The sequence below is a fragment of the Theropithecus gelada genome, chromosome 10 (genome assembly GCF_003255815.1).
Source record: "Theropithecus gelada isolate Dixy chromosome 10, Tgel_1.0, whole genome shotgun sequence".
NCBI classification, from domain to species: Eukaryota; Metazoa; Chordata; class Mammalia; order Primates; family Cercopithecidae; genus Theropithecus; species Theropithecus gelada.
Genome location: NC_037678.1, coordinates 66,617,091 through 66,642,187, shown reverse-complemented (window position 1 = coordinate 66,642,187; position 25,097 = coordinate 66,617,091). Strand labels below are relative to the sequence as shown.

The following is a 25,097-nucleotide window of genomic DNA, read 5'->3' as shown; positions in this document are numbered from 1 at the left end:
ACCCTGTGTCTACTAAAAATATAAAAATTAGCCGGGCGTGGTGCGCCTGTGATCCCAACTGAATCCAGGAACAAGGCAAAGATGTTCCCTCTTACCACTCCTATTCAACACTGTACTGAAAGCCCTAGCTAGTCCATTCAAGAAAAGGAAATAAAAGGCATACAGATTGGGAAGGAAGAAATAAAACTATCTTTGTTTGCAGATAACATTATTGTCTATGTAGATAATTCCAAACAATTTTTTAAAAAAGAAAAACCTCCCGAAACTAATGAGATTATATAGCAAAGTCACAGGATACAAGATTAATATACGACAGTCCATTGCTTTACTTATACCAGCGATGAACAATTGGAATTTGACATTAAAAAACACAATACCAGCTAGGCACAGTAGCCCCAGCACTTTGGGAGGCTGAAGGCGGGTGGATCACTTGAGGTCAAGACCAGCCTGGCCAACATGGTGAAATCTCGTCTCTGCTAAAAATACAAAAATTAGCTGGGGCCCAGGCATGGTGGCTCACACCTGTAATCCCAGCACTTTGGGAGGCTGAGGCAGATTGGATCACTTGAGGTCAGGAGTTCAAGACCAGCCTGGCCAACATGGTGAAACCCCATCTCTACTAATAATACAAAAATTAGCCAGGCATGGTGGCGCGCACCTATAATCCCAGCTGCTCGGGAGGCTGAGGCAGGAGAATCACTTGAACCTGGGAGGCGGAGGTTGCAGTGAGCTGAGATCGTGCCATTGCACTAAAGCCTGGGCGACAAGAGTGAAACTCCATCTCCACAAAAAAAAAAATACACCCAAACCAAAATGCCAGGTGTGGTGGCGGGCACCTGAAATCCCACCTGTTTGGGAGACTGAAGCACAAGAATTGCTTGAATTCGGGAGGCGGAGGTTGAAGTGAGCCGAGATTGTGCCACTGCACTCCGCTTGGGTGACAAGAGCAAAACTCCATCTCAAAAAAAAAAAAAAAAAAAAAAAAAAAAAAAAAAATTAATAACAAATCCATAAATTACCTAATATTTTTACAGAATCTAATTTCTAAAGAATTCAATTTCTAGGCCAGGTGCGGTGGCTCATGCCTGTAATCCCAACACTTTGGGAGGCCAATGCGGGTGGATCACCTGAGGTTGGGAGTTCAAGACCAGCCTGACCAACATGGAGAAACCCCATCTCTACTAAAAATGCAAAATTAGCTAGGCGTGGTGGACACCTGTAATCCCGGCTGTATGGGAGGCTGAGTCAGGAGAATTGCTTGAACCCAGGAGGTGGAGGTTGCGATGAGCCAAGATGGCGCCATTGCACTCCAGCCTGGGCAACAATAGCGAAACTCCGTCTCAAAAAAAAAAAAAAAAAACAATTTCTAAGGAATTCATTATGAAAAGGCTAAATATTGCATGATTCCAATTCTATGACATTCTGGAAAAGAAAAACACTATGGAGATAGTAAAATTATCAGTGGTTGCAAGAGGTTTGGAGTTCAGGAGATGGGATGAATAGGTGAAGCACAGGGGACTTTTAGGGCAGTAAAATTATTCTCTATGGTACTGTAATGGTGGATACAAAAGCATTTGTCAAAACCCATTTAATTTTACAGCACAAAAAGTGAATCTTAATGTATGCAATTTGTTAAAACAGAAAAAAATCAGCTGGGCGTGGTGGTTCACACCTGTAATCCCAGCACTTTGGGAGGCTGAGGCAGGCGGATCACGAGGTCATCAAGATCATCCTGGCTAACACGGTGAAACCCCATCTCTACTAAAAATACAAAAAATTAGCCGGGCATGGTGGCAGTCGCCTGTGGTCCCAGCTACTCTTGAGGCCGAGGCAGGAGAATGATGTGAACCCAGGAGGTGGAGCTTGCAGTGAGCAGAGATAGCGCCACTGCATTCCAACCTGGGTGACAGAGCAAGACTCCGTCTCGAAAAAAAGAAAAAAGAAAAAAATCATCTAGGAGGTCAGTGGATCCTAGGAAGGAATACAAACTATGACAAGATAATCTAACCATTACAAATGTATGAAACAATCTCTGTGAAGCAGTTGGGGGAAAAGATGCTGACTTAAGTAACTTTGGAAATGAGTGGAGTTGGTAAGACTAAAGCGAAAGGAACTGTGTCTGAGCACTGTGCCCTAGTGATAAAGCTGTTTCTCATGAAGTTGTGGATTAACAATACTTCTACTACTATACATGTACACAGTGTTAACACTGAAATAAATCAGTTCAGTAAATGGATGGCAGAGGGTGGGAGCCAGGTTTTTCACAATTTAAGCAGGAATGTATAGAAAGCAGGGGGAGCCTAGAATGCTCCATGTAGTAATGGATTAGAGTTGAAAACATCAGTAGATACTCAAATTTAGCTCAATATATACTTACAGATAATTATGTATAGAAATATATGTGTAGGTAGGTCAGGCATGGTGGTTCACGCCTGTAATCCCAGCACTTTGGGAGGCTGAGGTGGGCGGATCACAAGGTCAGGAGATCGAGACCATCCTGGCTAATACTGTGAAACCCCATCTCTATTAAAAATACAAAAAAATTAGCTTGGCATGATGGCGGGCGCCTGTAGTCCCAGCTACTCGGGAGGCTGAGGCAGGAGAATGGCAGGAACCCGGGAGGCAGAGCTTGCAGTGAGCGGAGATCGCGCCACTGCACGTCAGCCTGGGTGACAGAGCAAGACTCCATCTCGGGAAAAAAAAAAAAAAGAAATATGTATGGGTATGGTTAGAAACATACAACTGGTTTGCTCTGTCAGATAATAGGGCCTAAAAGAAATGATACCCTTCCAGCAATGAGCACACTTAGCACTTAGATCTTGGTTGGTTGGTTGGTTGGTTGGTTTCTTTCTTTCCTTCTTTCTTTTTTTTTGTTTTTTGAGACAGAGTCTTGCTCTGTCACCCAGGCTGGAATGCAGTGGTGACATCTTGGCTCACTGCAACCTCTGCCTCCTGGGTTCAAGTGATTCTCCTGCCTCAGGCTCCCGAGTAGCTGGGATTATAGGTGCCTGCCACCATGTCTGGCTAATTTTTTGTATTTTTAGTACAGGTGGGGTTTCGCCATATTGGCCGGGTTGGTCTCGAACTCCTGACCTCGTGATCCACCCACCTCAGCCTACCAAAGTGCTGGGAATATAGGCGTAAGCCACTGTGCCCGACCTCTTTTATTCTTTTTAAGAGACAAGGTCTTGCTCTGTCACTCAGGTTGGAGTGCAGTGGCGAGTGATCATGGGTCACTGCAGCCTTGAACTCCTGGGCCCAACCAATGCTCTCACCTGAGTATTGTGAATAGCTGAGACTGCAGGTGTGTGCTGCCATGCCCAACTAATTTTTTTATTTTTTGTTAGAGACAGGCTCTCACTATATTGCCCAGGCTGGTCTGGAACTCCTGGCCTCAAGCAATACTCCCACTTTGGCCTCCCAAAGGGCTGGGATTACAGGCGTGAACCATCGTGCCTGGCCTCCATACTGTTTTTCATAAAGGCTGTCCTAATTTATATTCCCACCAATAACGTTTGAGGGTTCCCTTTTTTCCAAATCTTTGCCAACATTTGTCATATTTTGTCTTTTTGATAGTAATCATTTTAACAGGTATAACTCAATATCTCATTGGATTTTTACTTTGCATTTCCATGATGATCAGTGATGTTGAGCATTTTTTTCATATACCTGTTGGTCATTTGTATGTCTTCCTTTGAGAAATGTCTATTCAGAGTTTTTGCCCACTTCTTTTTTTTTTTTTTTTTTTTTTTTTTTTTGAGACGGAGTCTTGCTCTGTCGCCCGGGCTGGAGTGCAGTGGCCGGATCTCAGCTCACTGCAAGCTCCGCCTCCCGGGTTTACGCCATTCTCCTGCCTCAGCCTCCCGAGTAGCTGGGATTACAGGCGCCCACCACCTCGCCTGGCTAGGTTTTTTTTGTATTTTTTAGTAGAGACGGGGTTTTACCGTGTTAGCCAGGATGGTCTCGATCTTCTGACCTCGTGATCCGCCCGTCTCGGCCTCCCAAAGTGCTGGGATTACAGGCTTGAGCCACGGCGCCCGGCCTTTGCCCACTTCTTAACCAGGCTATTTGATTTCTTGAGACTGTGTTGTCTAAGTTCGTTATACATTTTAGATATTATCCCCTTATCAGATGTACAGCTTGCAAATATTTTCTATCATTCTTTAGGTTGTTTTTTTACTTTGTTGTTGTTTCCTTTGCTATGCAGAAGCTTTTTAGTTTGATGCAATCTCATTTGTCTATTTTTGCTTTTGTTGCCTGTGTTTTGGGGTCATACCCAAAAAAAACCATTGCCCAGGCCAATGTCAAGAAACCAGATCATGATTTCTAATACAATTTCCCAATAAAAGGAACAAGGGCTCTTTGGAAGAATGGTTGAATCTAGGACTAGGGCAGGAAATACACAGGATGAGTCTAGAACATATTGTAATGCCAGAAAGTAAGGAGGAGCTGGGGGAGGGGCGGGAACTACTTTAATATAGGAGCATGTCCAAGGACACGGGGGCTACCTAAAATATCTCCCAGTGGCCAAAGCTGAAACAATTTGAAAAACAAAATAAAGCAGTGTTGGATTATAACCAAAAGTACAAAATAAACATTCGTGAGTACATATTGATATAAATGAATTAATAATGAATTAATAAATGGAGGAGAAGAGACAAATCTCCCTGCAGAATAAATTTCAAGCAATTTATGTAGCTACACTGTCTTAAAGGAGAGAGAGCCTAACTCTGTACTCCTTAAATGTGGGCCATGCATAGGACTTCCTTCCAAAGAATACAGTATGGCAAGGGGGGAATGAAGTAACTTTACAGTGGAAAAAATCTGAAAAACACAGCCAGATCATCAAGGCCAACATCAATAGTAAAACATCATGTTGATAGTATTGTTCCTTGATAGGATGTGATGAAAATATCACTTAACTTCTGTGGCCATCCTCTCAATATCTTATAACTCCAGTCTAATCATGAAACATGATTAGAGGGAAAACATGAGACAAATTCTAACAATGGCATCCCACAAAATACTCAGTGAGTACCCTCAAAACTGCCAAGATAATAAAAAATGGCCTGAGAAAATGCCACAGCCAAGAGGAGCCTAAAGAGCCCTATTATTAAACGTAATGTTGTATCCTGGATAAGATAGTGAACTAGAAAAAGGGCATTAGGTGAAACAGGAAATCTAAGCAACTCATTGACTTTAGCTAACAATAATGTAGCAGCAGAGGTTCACTAATTGTAACAAAGACTTACCAATGTAAGATGTGGGAAACTGGACGTGGAGTGTATGGGCACTTTCTGCACTATCTTCTCAATTTTTCTGTAAATCTAAAACTGTTTTAAAAAATAAGACCACCAGGCCGGGCGCGGTGGCTCACGCCTGTAATCCCAGACGCTTTGGGAGGCCAAGGCAGGCGGATCACCTGAGGTTGGGAGTTTGAGACCAGCCTGGCCAACATGGTGAAACCCCATTTCTACTAAAAATACAAAATTAGTCAGGCATGGTGGCACACACCTGTAACCCCAGCTACTTGGGAAGCTGAGCCAGGAGAATCACTTGAACCCAGGAGGCAGAGGTTGCAGTGAGCCAGGATTGCACCACTGCACTCCAGCCTGGGTAACAGAGTAAGACTCTGTCCCAAAAAAAAAAAAAAGGAATCCAAGGCTGGGCACAGTGGCTCACACTTGCTGAAGCCCAGGAGTTCGAGACCAGCTTGGGCAACAAAGTGAGACCCTGTCTCTACAAAAAATTAAAAAGTTAGCTGGGCATGGTGACATTTGCCTATGATCCCAGCTACGTGGGAGGGTGAGGTAGGAGGATTGCTTGAGCCTGTGAAATCGAGGCTGCAGTGAGCCATGATTGTGTTACTGTACTTCAGTCTGAACAACAGAATGAGAGCCTGTCTCAAAAAAAAAAAAAAAAAAAAAAATGCAGTAGTGGTAGCAAGGGCAGTATGGATGACCATGCTTGGCTATGAGCTGATCACTATGGAAGCTCGGTGGCAGGTGCCAGAGCTGAATGAGAGGAGGAGGAGCAGTGTGTGGGTGCAGAGGTGGGGCGGGAGAAGGGCTTTCCAGGAGGAGAAATGGGACTCAGCCCGCCTGTGCCTGCAGACGGCTGTCTCCTGAAGCCTCATATGTGGTCATTTGGCATCTGGGAAACCGTTCCCTCACCAAGCCCTCTCCTCTGTTCCTCTGTCACTATCTCCAAGGTTGTCCTTACACCATTCTTACCCTGTGTTATGGTGGACTGTGCATGTTCCTTCTCTCCACTCACACCAGCCTGTATGTCCTCAGGGCTGGGAAGGTCAGTCCAGTACTGTCTGAGAGGTCCAGTCCCTAGCACAGTCCAGTGGACAAAGGTCCAGTCCCTTTGTCAATGCTGATTATTTTTGAGCTCTTAGAAATTTCTTCCTTTTGTTTAGTAAAACATTGCCTCCTACAACTTTAAACTAGCTCCTCTCTTCTCCCTGCCCTATCCCCTAAAACAGAAGGAATCTATTTCCTTAGCATGTGATGCCCTTAGGTATTTAAAGAATGCTGTTTTGTTTTTCATTCAACATTTATGTAGCCAGGCACAGTGCCAGTGTTCCGTTAATTATTTTCATATTCACACAGAGTGGCCTCCATTCCTTTGGTCATTCTTCAAGGAGCTTAGTTTCCAGCCTTCCAGCTCATTGCTCCTCCTGGAAAGTCCTTCTGCCTGCCCCACCTCTGCGCCCACATACCGCTCCTCCTGCCACTCAGCTCTGTCACCCACCTCCCAGCCTCCATAGTGATCAGCTCACAGCCAAGCGTGGTCACCCACACTCCCCCTGCCCCCACTACTGGATTCATTGTTTTAGTGGTCTTATTTTTTAGAACAGTTTTAGATTTACAGAAAAATTGAGAAGATAGTACAGAGAGTCCCCATATGTCCCTCTCCCAGTGTCCCCTGTTATTAACATCTTACATTAATACGTCTTTGTTAGAGTTAATGAAGGTGGTGTCTGCTTCGCTTCAATTTGTTAATGTTTCAGAGTAAGGTGCTCAGAGCTGAACACAGGGCACCACAGGACACTGAGGCCTGGGCAGGATGGAGGCATGAGGACGGAAAAGGCCTTGCTCAGTTTGGTAGGCGGTGGCAGGAGGGGAGGCTGTGTCAGGAACAGGAACAACAGGATCTGTTTTGTCCAGGCCCTGCAATGCTGGAACAGGGAGTAAGGCCTTGATTTCCTAGAAGTCCTGGAAGGCTTTGGGTGGGGACTTAGCAAAAGGACCTGGCTGCTGCTTCCCACATAGGGCCAGCACATAGAAGGCCTTCAACAAATATTTGTTAACGTGACCCCTTTGAAGAAAATGTCTGCGGATGCCTCCGTGAGGTGCCTGTGATAGGACTCTGAGCTCTCTGTGTTGAGGCCCTGACTTCAGCTGTAGGAGAATGAGAGTGGTAACTGCTTGACTGAACCCGCCCCCTGGAAGGTGGGTCACATTGTCCTCACCCTTGGGAGTAGCAGTGTGGAGCTGGGTCAGCCCTGGGAACAGCAGAGGGTGGGGCCTAGGGTAGAGGGACCCAGGTTTTGAGCCAGGAGATATAGGAAGTCCAACTTCTCCATGGAACAGGCAGGCTGAGGCCTCTGAAGTGGTCAAGACTGGATGGGCCAGAGCCATGGGCATCGCAGAAGAGAGGTGGCAAGCAGCACTTCTTATTCTCATTTTGCTTCTAATAGTTAGCTGTATGGCCACGGGCAAATCACTTTCCCTTTCTGAATCTGTGTCATGAGAAAATGAGGAGATTCATCTGGGTGAGCTGCCACCTCTAAAGTTGTGTGACTTCATTTGGGTCACTCATTCAGCAGATATTCCTTGAGCACCTACCATGCTCCAAGCATGGCACAAAGTGCCAGTGTGGCTGAGTAAACTGACATAATTCCTGCCCTCATGGGGCTTATGATCTAGTCAGGACAGACAATAGGTAGCTAGTAAATACATAGAAAATTACAAATTGCTGTTAGGAATGGAATGGAAAGCAGGGTGGGTGGAGAGATTCTTAAATGGGGTGGCTAAGGGAAGGCTGCTCTGAGGAGGTAATGTTTAAGCTGAGACCTGAATGATGAAAAGAATAAGCTATGGGGCTGGGCACAGTAGCTCACACCTGTAATCCCAGCACTTTGGGAGGCCAAGGAAGGAGGATCGCTGAGGCCAGGAGTTCGAGACCAGCCTGGGCAACATGGTGAAACCCCGTCTCTACCAAAAACAAAAATTAGCTGAGTGTGGTGGTGCACACCTGTAGTCCCAGCTACTCAGGAGGCTGAGGCAGGAGGATCTCTTGAGCCCAGGAAGTTGAGGTTGTAGTGAGCTGAAATCATCCAACTGCACTCCAGGCTGGGGACAGAGTGAGACTTTGTCTCAAAAAAAAAAAAAAAAAAAAAAGAATAAGCGATGGACCTGGCAGAAAAGTGTTCCAGACAGAAGCGGCAAGTTCAAGGTTCAAGGCAGGAGGGAGGAGGCGTGTTGAGGGGATTGGAAGGGAGGGCAGGGTGGCTGGAACAGACTAAGCAAGGCAGCAGTGACACGAGGCTGAGATGGAGGGCCTGGAAGGGTGAGACAGCCCAGGCCTTAGGAGGCATGAGGAGATTTATTTGATCCCAGGTGCTTTGGGAGGCTATTTGAAGCATCTAGCCAGAGAAGCAACTGACTCCAGCTGTGTGCCTGCAGCATGTGGGTTGGAGGTGGCTGAGAGAGCAAGCAGGACAGCAGTGCTCCTGAGTGGATCCCTGGTTCAAGGTTGGGCTCTGCCACTTTATGTCTCCTTACCTTGGGCAAGCTACTTAACCTCTTTGTGCCTCAGTTTCCTCATTGTAGTTGCTGAAAGCACAGACTCTGAAGACAGACCACCTGGTTCAAAGCCTAGGTTTATTGCTTTCCTGATGTGTGATGTTGGGCAATTTTCTTTTCTTTTCTTTTCTTTTTTTTTTTTTTTTTTTTTGAGACGGAGTCTCCCTGTCTCGCCCAGGCTGGAGTGCAGTGGTGTGATCTCGGCTCACAGCAACCTCTACTTCTTGGGCTCAAGAAATCCTCCCACCTCAGCCTGGGACTATAGGCATGCACTATCACACCTGGCTAACTTTTGTAATTTGTGTAGATGTGTGGTTTCACCATGTTGCCCAGGCTGGTTAAAATTCCTGGGCTCAAGTGATCTACCCCCTTGGGACTCCCAAAGTGCTGGGATTACAGGTGTGAGCCACTGCACCTGGCACCTAACTGTTTGATTTTTGTCGTAAGTCCTAAGGAAGAGAAAACAGATTTACTCAACAAAAAAAAAGAGAGAGCTGTAATTAGACGTTGGGGACAATTTGAGAGCAATAGTGGCAGTGAGATTGCTGGAGTAGGACAGTGGGTAATCTGATTTAGGTGCTCTTCTAATTCCAGGGTCGGAGAAATTCCATGTCATGTAGCAAAAAGGGCCCAGGATTTCTCCTGCTGGTCATTTGCTCAGTGATCCCAGATAAATTCACCTCCTGTTTGAGGCCTTCTTTTTCCCATCTAGAAAATCTGCGGGTAGGCCAGGCACGGTGGCTCATGCCTGTAATCCCAGCACTTTTGAAGGCCAAGGCGGTGGATCACCTGAGGTCAGGAGTTCGAGACCAGCCTGAGCAACATGGAGAAATCCCATCTCTACTCAAAATACAAAATTAACCGGGCGTGGTAGTGCATGCCTGTAATCCCAGCTACTAGGGAGGCTAAGGCAGGAGAATCGTTTGAACCTGGGAGGCAGAGGTTGCAGTGAGCTGAGATTGGGCCACTGCACTCCAGCCTGGGCAACAAGATCGAAACTCCGTCTCAAAAAAAAATAAAAATAAAAATAAAAGAAAATCTGCGGGCAGACCTGGCCAGTCTCTGAGGTCTAACTTTCTGTGACTTCTCTCCCGAGGGTCTTCACCAGGCCTCCCTTCCAGAGGGTGAATGCGACACACGACCCTTGATCCTGATGAGCCTGGGAAATGAGTTGATACGGATAAGGAAGGAAATATTTTATGAACTGATTGACAATGATGACGAGATGATAAAAAAGTTGTTAAAGCTCAATATTGCATTCCCCAGGTCAGTACTGGAAATGTGCGTAAGTCCCATTAGGTGAAATGAACAATTTTTCACCTGTTATTTTAGTAAAAGAGGGAAAAATGTAATACCTACTGCTGACAAGGGTGAAATGAAATGGGAGTTGTTGGTACACTCTAGATAGGCTCAATCCGTTTGATGATAATTTTAGCATTACATTTCAAATGTTATAAAACTGTCTTGACACTTTGAGACAGAGATTCATCTGTGAATTTATAGAGCCAAAATATGGAGAAAGCCCCTGCATTAAGATGTTCATTGCAGGGTCAGGCGCAGTGGCTCACGCCTATAATCCCAGCAGTTTGGGAAGCTGAGGCAGGCAGATCACTTGAGGTCAGGAGTTTGAGACCAACCTGGCCAACGTAGTGAAACCCCATCTCTACTAAAAACACAAAATTAGCCAGGCGCAGTGGCACATGCCTGTAATCCCAACTACTCAGGAGGCTGAGGTAGGAGAATCGCTTGAACCTGGGAGACAGAGGTTGCAGTGAGCTGAGATGGCACCACTGCACTTCAGCCTGGGTGACAGAGTGAAACTCTGTGTTAAAAAATAATAAGGCCGGGCGCGGTGGCTCACGCCTGTAATCCCAGCACTTTGGGAGGCCGAGGTGGGTGGATCACCTGAGGTCAGGAGTTTGAGACCAGCCTGGCAAACATGGTGAAACCCTGTCTCTACTAAAAATGCAAAAATTAGCTGGGCGTGGTGGCGGGCACCTGTAATCCCAGCTACTCGGAAGGCTGAGGCAGGAGAATCACTCGAACCCAGAAGGCAGAGGTTGCAGTGAGCCGAGATTGCACCATTGCACTCCAGCCCAGGCAATAAGAGCAAAACTCTGTCTCAAAAAATAAAAAAAATAATAATAATAATAAGGCCGGGAGGAGTGGCTCATGCCTGTAATCCCTGCACTTTGGGAGGCCGAGGCAAGTGTATCACCTGAGGTCAGGAGTTTGAGACCAGACTGGCCAACATGGTGAAACCCTGCCTGTACTAAAAATACAAAAATTAGCCGGGCATGGTAGTGGGCCCCTGTAATCCCAGCTACTCAGGAGGCTGAGGCAGGAGAATCACTTGAACCCGGGAGGCAGAGGTTGAAGTGAGCCAAGATTACACCATTGCACTCCAGCCTGGGTGACAGAGTGAGATTCCATTCAATAATAATAATAATAATAATAATAATAATAATAGGCTGGGCATGGTGGCTCACGCCTGTAATCCCAGCACTTTAGGAGGCTGAGGCAGGTGGATCACCTGAGGTCAGGAGTTTAAGACCAGCTGGCCAACATGGTGAAACCCCGTCTCTACTAAACGTACAAAAAATTAGCCGGGTGTTGTGGTGGCCATCTTTAATCCCAGCTATTCAGGAGGCTGAGGCAGGAGAATCACTTGAACCCGGGAGGCAGAGGTTGAAGTGAGCCAAGATTACGCCATTGCACTCCAGCCTGGGTGACAGAGCGAGATTCCATTCAATAATAATAATAATAATAATAGGCTGGGCATGGTGGCTCACGCCTGTAATCCCAGCACTTTAGGAGGCCGAGGCAGGTGGATCACCTGAGGTCAGGAGTTTAAGACCAGCTGGCCAACATGGTGAAACCCCGTCTCTACTAAACGTACAAAAAATTAGCCGGGTGTGGTGGTGGCCATCTTTAATCCCAGCTATTCAGGAGGCTGAGGCAGGAGAATCACTTGAACCTGGGAGGCAAAGGTTGCAGTGAGCCAAGGTTGCGCCATTGCACTCCAGCCTGGGCAACAAGGGCAAAACTCTGTCTCAAACAAACAAAAATAATAATAGTAAATAAATAAAGTAAGATGTTCATAGCAGCCATATTCATAATAGAAAAACAATGACAACAACATTCATGTGTGCCACACTAAAGGGATAGTTTACAAAATTGTGGTATTTTCTCTTGATAGAACATAATTGTTTTATTTAAAAAATGGTAAGCTTAATGGCTCTGTAACAGCAGGGTAAAATGGGTGATATAATGATACTGGAAAAGGGCAGTACAGAATTGTACAGGTGCTATGACTATGCCTTTGTCAAACACTTACCCGAGAGAAACCTAGAAGGAAATAAGCGAAAATGACAATGCCTGTGGTAAGAGTCGTTTTCTCCGGGAGGTGAGACTAAAGGAACTTTCTGGTTATATATTCCTCTCATATTTGTTCTTGCAATGCGTATGCATTGCTTTTATTTTATTTTATTTTATTTTTATTTACTTATTTTTTTTGAGACAGGTTCTCACTCTGTTCCCCGGGCTGGAGTGCAGTGGCACAATCATGGCTCACTGTAGCCTTGACCTCCTGGGTTCAAACGATCCTCCCAGCTCAGTCTCCCGAGTAGCTGGAACTATAGACATGCACTACAATGCTCAGCTAATTGAAAATTTTTTTGTAGAGATGCGAGTCTCACTATGTTGCCCAAGCTGGTCTTGAACTCCTGGACTTAAATAGTCCTCCTGCTTGGTCTTCCAAAGTGCTGAGATTTACTTTTATAATTATTAAAAAGAAGTATGTATCTTGAAAGATTAGATACATTTTTTCTTCACTTTTTCATAGTGTCCAAATTTTCTAGAGTGAATGTTAATGCTTTTATAATGAGAACAAATAGCTTTATTTAAATGTAAAAATTAATTTATTGCCCAGACCAGTGGTCTCAAAACTGTTTTCATCTCACGTTGGTATTACTAAAAAGTGTTCAAGCATGTACTCCCTGGTATGTATATGTAATATAAATAACATCTGTTGATTTGTTTTTATTATATCCACATATAGTATAACTGTACCAATATATATTATAAACATATGAAAATCAATCTTTTAAAAGAATAAGAGAAAGATAAATATAAATGAAATCTTACTATTCACATACTCTAGTGGATCTTGTACATCTCCCTGGGTGACATGTCTCTCCACCCCAACTTTGTTTCCTGTGTGTGTGAAAGAGACGGGGTCTCACTCTGTCATCCAGGCTGGCATGCTGTGGCTCAATCTCAACTCACTGCAGCCTCCACCTCCCGGGCTCAAGTGATCCTCCCACCTCAGCCTTCCCACTAGCTGGGACAACAGGCAGGCGCCACCATGCCTGGCTAATTTTTTGTATTTTTTGGTAGAGGCAGGGTTTTGCCATGTTGCCCAGGCTGGTCTCAAACTCCTGAGCTCAAAGGATCCACCCACCTTGGCCTCCCAAAGTGCTGGAATTGCATGCGCCACCGTGCCTGGCCTCCAACCCCACTTTGGGACCACCAAGCTAGATTCCTGCAAGAGTCTTATCACGGGTTCCTCCCTTTAGTCTCCTCCCTACCGGATTCTTTCTGCCCACTGTGTTCTTGTTAAAACCCTAATCTAGTTGTGTTAAACTCCTGCTTGAAACCTCTCAATGGTATCTCACTGCCTATAGGATAAAGTCCAAACTCAGTGCTACCGCAATGACCCCCCACAGTCTGACCCCCTACTCAAGCCCCCTGCAGCATCTCCTGCCACCTCCAACTCACTCCAGCCACCCAGGCGGGTTGCCTGCTATATGCTGAACATACCTGGCCTTTGCCAATGCTGGCCCTTTTGCCTGAAATGCTGACCCCAGTCCTGCCTTCATCCTTTGTGTGATAAATTCCTGCTCATTCCGTAAGATTCATCTTCTGCAGCAAACCTCCTCAGACTAACCTGTTTGGGATAAGTACCCCCTTTCTGCACACTCATAATATTCTCTGCACATTGACCATGTTGTGTTGACATATAGTTACCTGTTTGCACAGCTCTTTCCCTTCCACCTGATCAAGTGTTTCAGGAAGGCAGGGCTGTGCTATATCCACTTTTGGTCTCTAGCACCTGTATAGTGCCCAGAATGCAGAAGGTGCTTAATAAATGTTGACTAAATGTGAATGGGCCATACTCATTGCAGAAAATTGAAAAACACTGAACAACGAAAAAGACAAAACCCAAATCATTTGCAATCCTCCAGCAATCCCAGTTCATATCTTCTGTATTTCCTTTTAATGTTTTTTTCACTTCATGAATATGTGCCAAATATGCATTTATCGTCGTGCTCCATTTTCATAACGGAGCTCATACTTCTTACACAATTTTGCATCCTCTCTCTTTACTTGTGGTGATATTGTAATCAGACACGGTTTTGGCAGCAAGTGTAGGAAGCGAGTGATTCCAATGGTAGAGAAAGGGGGTATGAAGGCAGACAGAGCTGCAGGTGATTCCAGCCCTGGCCAGTAAGCACACAAAAGGCTCTGACATGAGATCTTCATGACCTTGAGCAATGTGAGGTCTTCGTGACCTTCTCTAGTCTTCCGACTCCAATCAGCAAAACAAGAAAATTAGAGTAGATCAGTAGTTTTTAAAGTATGGAACATATTCCACAGGAGGGTTACAGGATGATTTTAGGTGGCTCACAGATTGACATTTTTAGTTTTAACAGTTATGTATTTATTTGTATGAATTAGAAAAAGCAACATGACTAGCTTACTAACCATGTGATCTGACAGATCTTGTTGCTTAAGACAAAGTTAAAGTAAATATTTAAGTAAAAGAAACTGAACAGATTGAAGGAAAATCATTAGTAATTTTTTTTTTTTTTAGACAGAGTCTTGCTTTGTTGCCCAGGCTGGAGTGCAGTGGCATGATCTTGGCTCACTGCAACCTCCGCCTCCTGGGTTCAAGTGATTCTCCTGCCTCAGTCTCCCAGGTAGCTGGGATTACAGGCGCTGCCACTACACCTGGCTAATTTTAGTAGAGACAGGGTTTCACCATGTTGGCCACGCTGGTCTCGAACTCCCGACTTGAGGTGATCTGCCCGCCTCAGCCTCACCTGGGATTACAGGTGTGAGCCACCGTGCCCAGCCTGGAAAATCATTAGTAAATTTAAAAAGCAGATGATATGTAAATAAGGCCAACACTGGGGCAGTCTTGTGAGAAAAACAAGCTGAGAAATACTGGTGGTTCCTTCTGGTTCAAGGATGCCACACTTCTCTGATTCCTGGGTACTACCAATATAGGAAATAGCCATTTAGACCTGCCACTCAAAAAAGGGTTTAAGCAGCCTTAGCTCATTGCATAATGCCTGGCATGTGATGGGGATTGGTTAATATCTGTTGAATGGAAATTCAGAAAAGGTTTACGTAGACTTGCGGGTGGTGGGGGAGCAGATGGAACATTCAGCATCCGCCCTGCTCAGTCAGCATTTGCGGCCCTCATCTAGAATGCTGACTTACAGAATTCTGTCTTATTCATTAATTGTTGAACTCATGCCTTTCTAGACTGCTAAAACAGGCAGAAAACATATCCATGATCTAGCTCAGATCCCTCATGTTTTAACCAAAGACTCTGAGGTCCTGAAGATCATAGAGCCAGTGGCAGAGGTACCTGTCCTATGAATAGTGCAGGCTGGATATCCTGAAAATCACCCCTACAGAGCACAGCGGGGCCCATGTGGGGTAGAATGCATGGCTGCGTACACAAGAAAGTCAGGAAATCCCCCAAGGCCAAAGTGAAGAGAATCACCCAAAACAGACTGATAGTATGAACTAATGCTGGGAATTGCCCAGGAGGGCTTAAGGGCGTCATGGGCTGATTTTTTTTTCTTTTTCTTTTTTTTTTTTTTTTGAGGCGGAGTCTCACTCTGTCATCCGAGCTGGAGTGCAATGGCGTGATCTCAGCTCACTGCAATGTCTGCCCACTGAGTTCAAGTGATTCTTGTGGCTCAGCCTCCTGAGTAGCTGGGATTACAGGCGTGTGCCACCACACCTGGCTAATTTTTGTATTTTTAGTAGAGACAGGGTTTCACCATCTTGGCCAGGCTGGTCTCGAACTCCTGATCTGAAGTGATCCACCCGCCTGGCTTCCCAAAGTGCTGGGATTACAGGCGTGAGCCACCGCGCCCGGCCATGGGTTGATTTTTTAAAGCCTGAAAGGACAGATGCAGCTTTCAGTTCAAGTGAGACAGGGGATTGGAACTGAGACCACTGTGTGAAGCCGACGCTACCCTGTTCAGTGAAAAAGTAGACTAGAAATCAATGTGAACATCAACATCAGGAAGTGACATAGAGTCTTGTCTGTCTTAGCTTAGAATCTAGGTTTTAAAAAAATTATCCCTTAAGAATTAGTCATCACATGCTAGCCCCCTCCTAGGTTTTGGTGAATTCCTTAGCCTCACCCCAATTTCTATGTTTGTGAAATGGGGTGATTGTGAAAATTAAATGAGTTAACAAATGTAAAGTGCTTGACACATGGTAAGTCCTAAGTCAGAGTGAGATGTTGTTATTATTTATTATGTAAGAAATTGGGAGTTAATGGAACTTTTTAGGTGAGGACTACCCAGTAGTGTGCTCAGTGGATGTTTAACAACCAGCTCTCCAAGATGCAGGAAGAGGACTCTAGCTTGCAGTGTTTGCTGATTTCTGTGGTGTAAATACTCCCACCATGGCCAGTTTCAAACTACCAACCTGCTGCCACAAGCATGGAGTTGAGAAGAGGTGCACATGCCCAGCTTTCATGAGCGGGGGGAAGCTGGCTTTGCCATATTGCTGACGCTACAGGACTAGCTTGTAGCCATGCTGACCTCTGGGTTTTTTCTTAAGCCAATCTCTACGGATCAAAGTTGACTTTATCTTTGTCAATATAATCTGGCTGGAAGAATGTTCTGACTTGTGAGTGAAGTATTCAGCTTGTCTGCTTAGGTAAGGGGGTACAGGTGAGTTAATTGAAGTTTAACACCCCCTTGCCTTGATGTGGTCTCAGGAGGCTCCAGTCCTTCTTCCACCTTCCTCAGCATTACTTGCTACGAGGGAAGGGGGCAGGGTGGAGCCATAGCACCATGGCCAGTCCACGGCAGCCACCAATCTATTTCCTGTCTCTACAGACTTGCCTGTTATGGACATCTTACATAAACAGAATCATGCAATATGTATATATCACACTTTATCCATTTATCAATATAAAATGATTAATGAGCTATTTTACATTCTTTTGTTATTCTAAGTCTGGTTTGTGTTTTACACTCACAGCACATCTCTATTTCAGACTGGCTGTATGTCAGGTACTCAGTAGCTACATGTGGCCCATTGCTACTACATGAGACAGCACAGGCCTAAGGGAAGAAAACTGTGGAAAGGGAAAGGGTGCAGAGGGAGAGTCTGGGAGGGTCAGAGAAGCAGGATGAAGCACCACGTGCTTAGGGAGGGGAGAGTGGCAGTAGGCAAGGCTGGAGGGGCGGGACTGGCATGAGAACCTTGGCTTTTGTGCCTGCCCTTTAGTGATGAAGATATGTGCCAGAAGTTCCTCCAGGAGAACAGCTGGAATATCTTTCGGAAGGACCTGTTGCGGCTGCTTGTGGAGCCTCGCCAAAGTCCACCATTCCCTCCAATCCGGCCCAAGAAGAAAGAGATCTACAACCCTAAGTCTGTGGTCCTGGATTTGTGCAGCATCAACAAGATGACTAAACCTCGTTATCCCATTTTTATGGCACCCCAGAAATACCTCCCCCCATTGAGGATTGTCCAAGCCATCAAAGCACCTCGGTACAAAATCCAAGAACTCTTGCCTCAGTATAAAAGTGCAGGGGTCCTTATTTAGGACAAATAAAGGATGGTGGATTGGCCACCGTGCTTTCTGAATGACCACCATGGGAGTTGTGGGACTTGGAGGAGGGGGCCCTGGAGGGCTGAGCTGTGGGTCCAGAGAGGTGTTTGGGGGACAGCAATGGGGGCACAGTCTCCCTTGACGCTCGAGGGCTGGGCTGAGTGAATGGATGGTCAGAGGCTGTGTGTGGATGGGTTAATCACTGGGCATGGTCTCAGGATAGGATGGTCTTATCTCATGAGCTGGATGTGGGGAAGGCTCAAATCAAAGTGGTCAAGACTAGGGTTGCGAATGCCTTCCAAGGTCAGACAGGTCATCTAAAGGAGCGCAGCAGCAGGGCTGGGAAGGCAACAGGGAATGGTGGAGATGCTGGGGCCCGCTGTATGAATTCCCCATCCAGATGGGGCAGCTGCCCCTTAGCCCAGTCAGTTGCTGTCCTGCCAGAAAATAATTCAGGCCTCATATTGTCAGTCTGTAGATTCTTCAAGAGAATCCAGAAATTCAGTATTTTAGATGATTCCTACCAGTTTTTAAACACAAGCAACTAATTCAGATTGTTTTCAAATAGTGTCAAACAAAACACATATGGGCCCGCAGGTGGTGGGCTGGGTCCCTGTCAGAGACAGAAGCGAGGCCGCAACTAGATGGGAGGAGGGTACAGGAGCGAGAGAGATGCTGATGGGACAGCATGACAGGAGCAGGCATCGGGTCCAGGATGACGAGTGAGCAGCTGTGATACAGGAGGTGGAGACAAGGAGGCTGCAGAGTCGAAACTAAAGAGGGCTCCTCACTCTCTCTGCTGGGTCCTTAATCTGGAGCTACCCATCACTGATCTGGGCTTAGAACTCAGGGTTCTTGTCTCCAGCAGCCTCAGCACCACAGACCAAGCTCCAGATACCTGTTTCCCTTTGAGAACCCCATAGGTTAGCTTGAGAGCACTGAGGAGCCTGGCGGAGGCCATGGCGGCACAGGAGCCTGCCCGCTTCCAAGTCACCCGCCCTGTCCCTGGCAAGGCATAGACTCTGAGGAATGCCTGGGCGTCGAGCTGGGCACCAGGAGCTCTGGCAGTCCCAGGTGTGCTTCTGTCTCACTGGACCCTCTTGAGCACTTTGATTCCTTTATCTGTACCTCTGTTTCCCCAGTGGTGAAATGAGCAAGTTGGACAAGATCAATGGCTTTCATGAATGGGGGTGAGTCTAGTTTGAAAAGCATATTCAACATTACAGTTTTGTTTGTTTAATTTATTTTTTATTTTTATTTTGAGATAGGATCTTGCTCTGTTGCCCAGGCTGGAGTACAGTGGCACAATCATAGCTCACTGCAGCCTCGAACTCTTGGGCTCAAGCAATCCTCCTGCCTTAGCCTCCAAAGTAGCTGGGTGTACAGGTGTGCACCACCACATGGGGCTAATTAAAATTTTTTTTATGTAGGGACAGGGTCTTACTGTATTGCTCAGGCTGGTCTCAAACTCCAGACCTAAAGGGATCCTCTCACCTTGGCCTCCCAAAGTGAGATTACAAGTATGAGCCTGATACGGTTTGGCTGTGTCCCCACCCAAAGTCTTATCTTGAATTGTAATAATCCCCATGTGTGAAGGGCAGGACCAGGTGGAGATAATTGAATCATGGGGGCAGTTTCCCCTGTACTCTTCTCATGATAGTGAATGAGTTCTCGTGAGATCTGATGGTTTTGTAAGGGGCTTTCCCCTTCACGCAGCTCTCATTCTCTCTCCTGCTACCATGTGAAGAAGGATGTGTTTGCTTCCCCTTCTGCCATGATTCTAAGTTTCCTGAGGCCTCCCCAGCCATGCGAAACTGTGAGTCAATTAAACCTCTTTTCTTTATAAACTACCCAGTCTCAGGTATGTCTTTATTAGCAATGTGAGGACAAGCTCATACAGAGCCACTACACTGGAACTCTGTTGAGTTTAAAAGAAAGCTGTTTTCATGTTGCATACCAGAAAAGAAGCAGCATGAAATTTTTCTCTCTGAAGGGAGTGTGGACATAAAGGGTAAAGAAGCAGTGGACTTACAGATCTTCACTTCCCTGATAGCTCCAGAGGCAAGGAGTCAGGGATGTCTGCAGCAGTCCTGGAAAGGTCGACTGTGACCTACAAGAACAAGGGGTCACTGTTCTGGGACAAAGTAAGTAGGGGTGTCTGATCATATTTAGGTATCTTTTTGCATTTAGGGCTGTGGCTCCAAGATGATTGGTGTGGGCTTCTTATTCATCCATTTGAAATTTATTTATTTATTTATTTATTTATTTATTTATTTATTTTTGGAGAGACTCTTGCTTTGTCGCCCAGGCTGGAGTGCAATGATGCAATCTCAGCTCACTGCAACCTTCTGGATTGAAGTGATTCTCGTGTCTCAGCCTCCCGAGTAGGTAGGACTACAGGTGTCTGACACGATGCCTGGCTACACACCTGGCTAATTTTTTGTATTTTTAGTAGATATGGGGTTTTGCTGTGTTGCCCAGGCTGGTCTCAAACTCCTGACCTCAGGCAATCCACCTGTCTTGGTACTTCCAAAGTGCTAGGATTACAGGCATGAGCCACCATGCCCGGCCTTGAAATTTATTTATTGAGCACTGCAGAGAATCAAAGGGTAGATAAGATGCATTTTCTGTTGCCTTTTATTTTTTAGGCTGGGGTCACCAAATTCCTTTTAAATTTTATGTTTTTAAATTTATTTTTGAGACAGGGTCGCTCTCTGTCACCCAGGCTAGAGTGCAATGGCATGATCATAGCTCACTACAGTCTCAAACTCCTGGGCTCAAACGATCATCCTGCTTCAGCCTGTCAAGTAGCTGGGATTACAGGTACGCACTATCATGCCTGACTAATTTTTTTTTCTTTTTTTTTTGTAGAGACAGGGTCTCGCTGTGCTGTCCAGATTGGTATCAAACTCCTGGCCTCAAGTGATCCTCCTGCCTCAGCCTCCCAAAATGCCAGGATTACAGGTGTGAACCACTATGCCCAGCCCAAACACTTTATGTAAGGGGTCACATGTTGAGCACTTATTACGTGGCAGTCACCTTGCTGAGCATCTGACTGTGGAGTTCAGTGACCTGTTGAGTCCTGCAGGCTCTGCCACTTAATGGCTGTTGAGGATTAAGAGAGGTGGTATGTGTATAACAAGGTGGAAGATTTTTTTCACCAAGATCTCTGGGTCCTGCTTCCTGGGAAATAAGAAAATGCTTCCAGAATAACAGGCAGAACATGTTTTCTAGGGCAGTAATGGGTGAGAAAATAGCCTGGAAGAGCAACTGAGGGTGAGGGTACTGAGAAGGGAGAGAGACTCTGGGCTGGGCTTCAGGAGGTCTTGCGGAGAGCTGAGGAAGAGCAGAGTTCCTGAAGCCACTATTGACAAAAGAACTTGAGAAGGAGAAATATCTGAAGAGGACTTCAAGGAGTCCTCTGTACTTTTCTGTGCATTGAGAATGTGTCCCTTTTTGGCATTTGTTTGAGAAACCAAGTGAACATTTGAATAGAATTATAGAATTAGGCAGTACTGCTCTATCTTTGAATCCAGTAACCAAGCAGGGAGTTGGCAGCAAGAGGTGCTTGTTATATTCAGTGTATGGTGTAAAGTCCCCGGCACAGTAAGTGCTCAGCACTCGCTAAGTGTTATTCACGTCTTTTGGACCAAGGTCAATTTGATCATCTAGAAACTCTCTTCCCCTTCAGTGGAATAGGAAACTAAGACTTTGGAAGGCTGAGCCCTCATAATCAGTGATAAAGGCCATCACTGAGTGGATTGGGGTAGGAGGAGCCCAACCCCCACACTCTTCTCTAGGTGAAGGAGCTCACGGGAACATGAACAGACAGCCTCTCAGGGGAGAGTGGAGACAGGGCAGCAAACCATACCAAGCACTGTGTGGGGAGGGTACTGTTTGGAAAAAGAATGAGTGGGACAGTGTGGGGAAGGTAGGGCAGGGGGAGTGGGACTTGTGTGTAAGCACCGCCTAGCTTCCAGGCTGTGAGCTGCAGAATGAATGCTGGTTCTCAAGGCTCCCTTCCCCCAATACACACACACACACACACACACATACACACACACACATATACATACATACACATGCACACACACCATATACACATACATACATACACATACACATATACACATACACACATACACACATATACATAAATACACATATACACATACTATACACACATACACATGCATATATACATACATACACACATATATACACAAGCAACAACATGGGATCAGATTCAGGCAGGAGACTGGGTGTGGTGGCTCACGCCTATAATCCTAGCACTTTGGGAGCCTGAGGCAGGAGTTCAAGACCAGCCTGGGAAACAGTGAGACCCTGTCTCTACAAAAAATACAAAAATTAGCTAGTCATGGTGGTGCATGCCTGTAGTCCAAGCTACTTAAGGGGGCTGAGGTAGGAGGATTACTTGAGCCTAAGAGGTCAAGGCTGCAGTGAGCCATGATCGTGCCACTGCTGCACTCCAGCCTGGGTGACAGAGTGAAACTCTCTCTCAAAAAAAAAAAAAAAAAGAAAGAAAGAAAAGAAAGAAAAAAGAAGAAGAATCAGGCAGGGGAAGACATGACACGAGCATTTACCTGGGAGAGGAGTTCATTCAGAAGGAGTAAATACGATACCCCCTGGCACAAGTGTTTGGAACAAATTACATTTTCAGTGCTCCAGAGGTCCTCACTGCCACCTAGGCACAGATCCAAGGGTCCCGGAAGCCCAGGGTGATCTGCCATGCCTAAGAAGCCAGGGAGAAGGCCTGGGCTCAAGTATGGAGTACCCGGTGTGTGCCAGGCATTATGTGAGGCACTCTACAGAAGCCATCACTTACTCTGAAACTATTTCCTGGCAGCTAACTGGATGGCAGCATCCATTTGACAGATGAGGAGCCTGAGGCCCCGAAGGCAAAGCTCACTCAGCTACCAGGTGGTGGTTCCAGAAAATCCAGGAAAATCACAGCCCAGCACCCTCCTAGTGAATCAGCATTGAAGTGTGTGGACAGTTACACCACCATTACTCATCTATCCCAAATGAGCCACCTATTTTCAAAAAAGGAAGTCTGTACACACAGCCCTGAAACTGTGCTGGGGAGAATATAATTGCCCTCTGGAATTATTTTCCATATGTAAATAAGCATAGTCATAGTTGGAGAGGCACGCCCAGGCTGCTCGAGCCAAAAATATAGCCCCTAGTGCTAAAAGCTTCCACTGTTTGGGGGAAAAATAAAAAAAAATCCACTTGAAAAATAAATACAGGACACATTACAGCATTTGTTACAGGTAGTGTTTAAGGTCCCATCCTGGGTTTGGAAGAAAGGCATAGTTCAAATTTTCTATTCTGGTGGGGCGCAGTGGCTCACGCCTGTAATCCCAGCACTTTGGGAGGCTGGGGCAGACGGATCACGAGGTCAGGAGTGCGAGACCAGCCTGGCCAACATGGTGAAACCCCGTCTCTACTAAAAATACAAAAAAAAAATTAGCTGGGTATGGTGGTGGGCACCTGTAATCCCAGCTACTCGAGGAGGCTGAGGCAGGAGAATCGCTTGAACCCAGGAGGCGGAGGTTGCAGTGAGCCAAGATTGTGCCATTGCACTCCAGCCTGAGCGACAAGCAAGACTGTCTAAAAAAAAAAAAAAAAAAAATCGGCCGGGCGCGGTGGCTCAAGCCTGTAATCCCAGCACTTTGGGAGGCCGAGACGGGCGGATCACGAGGTCAGGAGATCGAGACCATCCTGGCCGACACGGTGAAACCCCGCCTCTACTAGAAAATACAGAAAACTAGCCGGGCGAGGTGGCGGGCGCCTGTACTCCCAGCTACTCGGGAGGCTGAGGCAGGAGAATGGTGTGAACCCGGGAGGCGGAGCTTGCAGTGAGCTGAGATCCGGCCACTGCACTCCAGCCTGGGCGGCACAGCGAGACTCCGTCTCAAAAAAAAAAAAAAAAAAAAAAAAAATCTATTCATTTCATATAACTCCTAGGAAAATCTTACAGTTAAGAGTTGAAATGGGTCACTTTGCTCATCTGCAAGGCTACGTCATAGTGAAATACTTTCAGGGCAGTACACGTACAGGTCATTTTACCGTGATGCCTTTCTACTGCTGGGGGATTTAGGGGACTTAACTGCAAGGGTGCTGAGTTGCCGAATTTGTAATCACTGGTTCAGAGCAAACAATGAGGATGAGTAGCAGTTTCTAGGTGGCTGATAAGCAGGATCAAAACAGAAACAAAAGTTTTTCATGGCTGCTGCCAAACTGTGGGCTGTGGGGACAGACACTCGAGGGCTGGGGCAGTGAGAGGTGGCAGAGTTCAGATGTGTGCTGTGTGACTCTCGGCCAGGCTCCATCCCTTTCCTGAGCTTCATGCCTAGCATCTGTGCAATTCGAGGGGTCCAGTGGCTGTTCTGCACGCATAGCCTCCATCCCAGGGGCTGAACAGGGCCCCACCCCCTCTCTTTTGTTTTGTCCTCACCTATCTCGTACTTCCGAAACCACCCGCCCCCAACAGAAAGTCAGGATCAAGAAAATGGATTATTGAACCCCATGGTGACATGTGAAAATGAACTGTGGGTGAGATGATAGTATTTATTTATTTTATTCCAAGACAGGATCTCACTGTGTTGCCTACTCTGGAGTGCAGTGGTGTAATCACGATTCACTGCAGCCTTGACCTCCTGGACTTAAGGGATCCTTCCACTTCAGTCTCCTGAGTAGCTGGGACTACAGGCGTGTGCCACAATGCCTGGCTAATTTCTTTTTTTATTATTTGTAGAGACAGGGTTTCACCATGTTGCCCAGGCTGGTCTTGAACTCCTGGGCTCAAGAGATCTGCCTGCCTCAGCCTACCAAAATGTTGGAATTATAGGTGTGAGCCACCGTATCTGGCCGTAATTGTATTTCTTGATGTCTCTAATTGTACTGTTATGTAAGAGAATCTCCTTGTAGTTAGGAAATATACACTGAAGTACTTGGCAGTTAAGAGAGAGAATTTCTTCAATTTACTTTCCAAATTATTTAGAAAATTATAATATGTACATTTAGAGAAAGAATGGCAAAGAAAATATAGTCAAATGATGACAACTGGCAAATCTGGGTGAAATGTACTTAGGAATTGTTGTTTTTTTTTTTTTTTGAGACGGAGTCTGGCTCTGTTGCCCAGGCTGGAGTGCAGTGGCCGGATCTCAGCTCACTGCAAGCCCCGCCTCCCGGGTTCACGCCATTCTCCTGCCTCAGCCTCCCGAGTAGCTGGGAGTACAGGCGCCCGCCACCTCGCCCGGCTAATTTTTTTTGTATTTTAGTAGAGACGGGGTTTCACCGTGTTAGCCAGGATGGTCTCGATCTCCTGACCTCGTGATCCGCCCGTCTCGGCCTCCCAAAGTGCTGGGATTACAGGCATGAGC

The 25,097-nt window shown here is 46.1% G+C and overlaps 1 protein-coding gene across 3 annotated transcripts in view; it reads left to right on the top strand.

Annotated features, from left to right (window-relative positions):
• CNBD2 (cyclic nucleotide binding domain containing 2) overlaps positions 1-17,706 on the top strand; it is a 62,614-nt gene extending 44,908 nt beyond the window's left edge. The window contains exons 11-12 of one of the 3 annotated variants that reach the window (XM_025399604.1): positions 9,925-10,082; positions 17,364-17,706. In XM_025399604.1, the coding sequence (XP_025255389.1) occupies positions 9,925-10,082; positions 17,364-17,682 (477 nt within the window). In that variant the 3' untranslated portion in view covers positions 17,683-17,706. Of the gene's footprint in view, positions 1-9,912; positions 10,083-17,363 lie in introns of all 3 variants that reach the window. The other 2 variants (XM_025399603.1, XM_025399605.1) reach the window with 2 other exon arrangements.
• The last annotated feature ends 7,391 nt before the right edge of the window (positions 17,707-25,097 follow it).